Below are 4173 nucleotides of genomic sequence, written 5' to 3'. Positions count from 1 at the left end.
TTGGCATCGACACTGAGCTCATGCCTACTAGGGACCATACACTGGGTGATTGGTGGATGGCCTCCAGGAAGCGCATCATCAAGAGGGATCGCAAAGGTTTCGATACCCTATGCACGTCGGCATGCTGGAACATTTGGAAACAGAGGAACGACAGAGTGTTTCGCAACAACACCACGGCCTCGGAAGCGGAGGTAGCTGAGGCAGTCCATAAGGAATTTCTTCGGTGGGCAGCAGCGTGAGGAAGAGGAGAACCCAATATCATAGAGTAGTCGCGTTGTGTGTGTGGAGTGGATGAAGTGGTGACAGCGGCCTGTGGCTGGGCACCGGATCATAACCTCTTGTAATTATTCCTTCTATCTTCTATAAAGCTAAGGTACGCATTTTGCGTACTCTCGAAAAAAAGAAGGTCACATGATTAAAACTTAATCGCAGGAACTGGCGCAGGCTTCAATTCGAACTCAGTGCTCTGAACTGTTTTGGTGCTGCTTCCCCGCAAACAACTTCATAAACCCTTGTGTGTTCGAGATGAAACTCTGGTAATAAGGATTCCTTTTCAAGGCATAGCAAACTTTGTACAATGTCACAAATTATTTTTTGACCAAGTTTGTAGAGAAACTATTAGTAGCATATGAATTCAGTAGCCGTGGATATTGCCACGAAATATGTTTTGGTGGTGTATTTATTTATTATTATAGGGGAGCCTTGGCGCAGTGGTGAAGCTGCTGTCTTCTGATCATGAGGTCATGGGTTCAAGTCCTGAAAATAACCTCTTACAGAAATGAGAGTATTATTTATGAACTTGATTGAATTAGAAAATTTTGAATTACAATCAAATTTACGTCTTATATTTTGTTATATATTGTCAAGTCTTTAAAGTGTTTCGATATAGTCTCCCTCAAAAAAGAAAAAACCCCAACAAAGTGCACACACACACGGTCCACAGGAAAGGGAGTGGTGTGGGCCCTATGAGACACGTTGAGCGCGTGTGTTATACCGGCGTGAGAGTCTGCCGGTCGGCCTATTCACATCATTAATTACAAAAAATTATGATGACACATCTTCGCATCAGAAAAACTTGCACACTTCCTTCAGACGAACACACATCGGGAACAACCTTTTAACTTCTTTTGTTTTTTTAGGCGAGGGAACACCATCTATAATCTGCCTCATTTTGCATGTTCTTTACAGGCATTTCACATAGCATAATTGCAGGTGTTGGCAGTGCATTTATTTAGTATTATAGATGTTTATATTATTTATGAACTTGGTTGAATTAGAAAATTTTGAATTATAATCAAATTTACGTCTTATATTCTGCTAAGATACGGTATAATATATTGTCAAGTCTTCAAAGCGTTTAGATATAGTCTTCCTAAAAGAACAACAACAAAGTGCACACACACACGGTCCACGGAAAAGGGAGTGGTGTGGGCCCTACGAGACGCGTTGAGCATGTGCGTTCTACTGGCGTGAGAGCCTGCCGGTCGGCCGATTCACATCATTAATTACAAAAATGTCATGATGACACATCTTCGCACCTGAAAACTTGCACAGTTTCTTCAAACGGACACACATCGGAAACGACCTTTTAACTTCTTTTATTTTTTATAGGCGAGGGAACGCCATCTATAATCTGCCTCATTTTGCATGTTTCTTACGAGCATTTCACATTAGCACAATTGCGGGCTGACCCAATCAATACAACCAGACTAGATACTTGTACCACCTGAGAATAATGAACCATCGGCGTCCAGACAGTTTGGTGTTGAGATTCCTGGAATTTTTTGGACTTAAACTTTGTAGGAAAATTATATTAGTAATATATACACCACATATTTTCACGTCATATAAATTTTTGCTGTAAATTTTTCACACTGTTTTCTTCAAACTTGATCAAACTTTACAAAATTTGACTTCAGTCAAAGCTAGTATGCGAAGTAAATAAAAACGGATCGACCTAGTATTTTGCCAAGAGGCGGTATGATAACTTGACAAGTCATCCCCGCAAAAAAAAACTTGACAAGTCTTAAAGTGCTCAGCTATAGTACACACACACGGTCACCACTGTATATACATGCCACTCTCACGAAAGGCGCTCCATCATTGGCTTGTCGAACAAATACAGTACTCCTAATTCAAGCGCAACAGTTAACTTACTTTAGAACGGCAATTTATTGGTGCGAGGAGAAAGTAAACATGCAACATGAAGTAGATACACGTAGCGCATCTATCAGCTCGTGATTTAGGCGGCCGCTGACATCCTCTTTCTGCTGTAGCGGACCATGGCCTTCCCCTTGGGCCCCGGCATGACCACGTTCCAGTCCGTCTCGGGGAACGGCGACACCATCTCCATCTCGAAGTTCCTCAGCAGATGGCTCCATATCACCTTGATCTGCATGTACGCGAACGCCTCGCCGACGCAGGCGTGCCGCCCGCCACCGAACGCCGTGTATGAGAATGCTCCGCCGGCCCCGTCCTCCCCTCTGCCCGGACCGAACCTGTTCGGCTCGTACCTCTCCGGGTCCCTGTACACGTGCGGGAGACAGTTGTGGAGCACCAGCGGGCTCGCGACGGTGCGCCCCTCCGGGATCTCGTACTCGTCACCCTCCCTGGTCCGCACGGTGAAGCTCCGGCGCGCGTGACGCAGCAGCATCATCGCCGGCGGGTGGAGCCGCAGAACCTCCTTGACGCAGCGGTGGAGGGTGTCCATCTCCTGCAGGACCTCGTAGTCCATGCGGTCGCCGTGCCGTGCCACGATCCGCTCCTGCTCCCGGACGGCGGCGCGCAGGTGCTCGGAGTTGGCGCGCACGAGGAGGCGCGCTCCGGTCCACGTGCTCGTGCTGGAGCTTGTGTGCTGCCCCGCGAACAGCGCCGAGACAAGCATCCCGACGACCTCCGTCTCGGTCGTGGCGCGGCCGTCTTTGTACCTGGAATCGATCAGGCATTGCAGCATGTCGTCAGGGCCGCCGTCAGGGTAGCTTGCTTTGCGGGAGCTGACGATGTCGGAGAATATCTCGCCGAGCCTAGCACGCGCCCTGTCGCGCCTGCGGTGCGCCGGGATGGGCAGGTGCGGGAACATGATGGTGACGAGGCGCATGCCGTCGTTGAGTTCACGGAGGTGCGTTGCGACTTCGCCGAACATCTTGGCCCGGACCTCCTCCCCGAACAAGCACCGGCTGGCTACGAGCGTGACGAGGTGCTCTAGCTCCTGCTTCAAGTCAACCGTGCCGGACTGTCCCCATCTAGCAAAGTACTCCTGCATGTGTGACATATGCAATAGTTAACAAGAAAATCAAGGCTACTAGACATATCATCTTATTTCTTACCTCGACTTCGCGCACCATAAGTCCGGCGTAAGTCCTGAGCTTGGCCGGCTTCATGGCGTCACCAAAGAAGCGGAACTGCTCGCGACGAGTAGCGAAGTCCACGTCGAAGGCGACGCCGGGGCCGAAAGTCGGAATGGTGAACCGGGAGACCTCGTCCTGGCTAATCTCCATGTCCAGCCCTTGGTAGAAATGGCTCGACACGTCTGGCCCAACCAGGAAGGTCACCTTGCGATGCAACAGCCTCACCGTGAACACGCTCCCCATCTCCGTGTGGGCGTTGCGAATCACTTGCAGCGGGCCCTTGGCGAGAAGCGCCGGGAGGATCCCAACAAGGGGAGCCCCTGGGGCCATGGGCGGTGGAGAAGGTGATCGCTTCGTTGTTTGGGAGACCGTCGGTCGTCGTCGGGCCATCATTGTCGACAAGATTGCCAAGAAAATAGGAAAACATGCTACCCAGAGGACTATTGCTAATTCCATGTTCGCAATCCAGATGATATTGGAGCTAATACCGTAAGAACTCTGGCAAAGAAAAAATCCATAAAAACCATAGTTTTAAATAAGGAGCTATGCCAAATAGTGGCATCCTTCTCAAACAGCTAGTATAACACGGGTATAGCGGGCTATACCCCTCTGTTTTGTAACTTTACCAAATAATTATATATAAATACCATTTAGCATCACCCTGCTCAAGTCTCTATAGCATGGCTACATCACGGTTATCTAAAACTTTTGGTAAAAACATGGTAAAATGATTCAGTACTTGCCCCATCACTAATTAAGTTGTTTTTGAAACATCCATATGGCAACACTTCTGTTTGCTGCCATGCTAAAATGAATATCCATATTG

At 48.4% G+C, this 4173-nt stretch overlaps 1 protein-coding gene across 1 annotated transcript; it reads right to left on the bottom strand.

Moving 5' to 3' along the window:
- Positions 1-1283: 1283 nt before the first annotated feature.
- Positions 1284-3680, bottom strand: LOC109782869 (obtusifoliol 14-alpha demethylase-like). Its single transcript, XM_020341495.4, has 2 exons — positions 3327-3680; positions 1284-3256 (listed from the first exon to the last, which is right to left on the bottom strand). The coding sequence occupies exons 1-2, from the start codon at positions 3675-3677 to the stop codon at positions 2243-2245; spliced, it is 1365 nt and encodes a 454-aa protein (XP_020197084.2). The 5' UTR covers positions 3678-3680; the 3' UTR covers positions 1284-2242.
- Positions 3681-4173: the final 493 nt, after the last annotated feature.

The sequence above is a fragment of the Aegilops tauschii genome, chromosome 2 (genome assembly GCF_002575655.3).
Source record: "Aegilops tauschii subsp. strangulata cultivar AL8/78 chromosome 2, Aet v6.0, whole genome shotgun sequence".
Taxonomy (NCBI): Eukaryota; Viridiplantae; Streptophyta; class Magnoliopsida; order Poales; family Poaceae; genus Aegilops; species Aegilops tauschii.
Note: the sequence above shows the minus strand (reverse complement) of the source record. Positions and strands in the feature narration are given on the sequence as shown.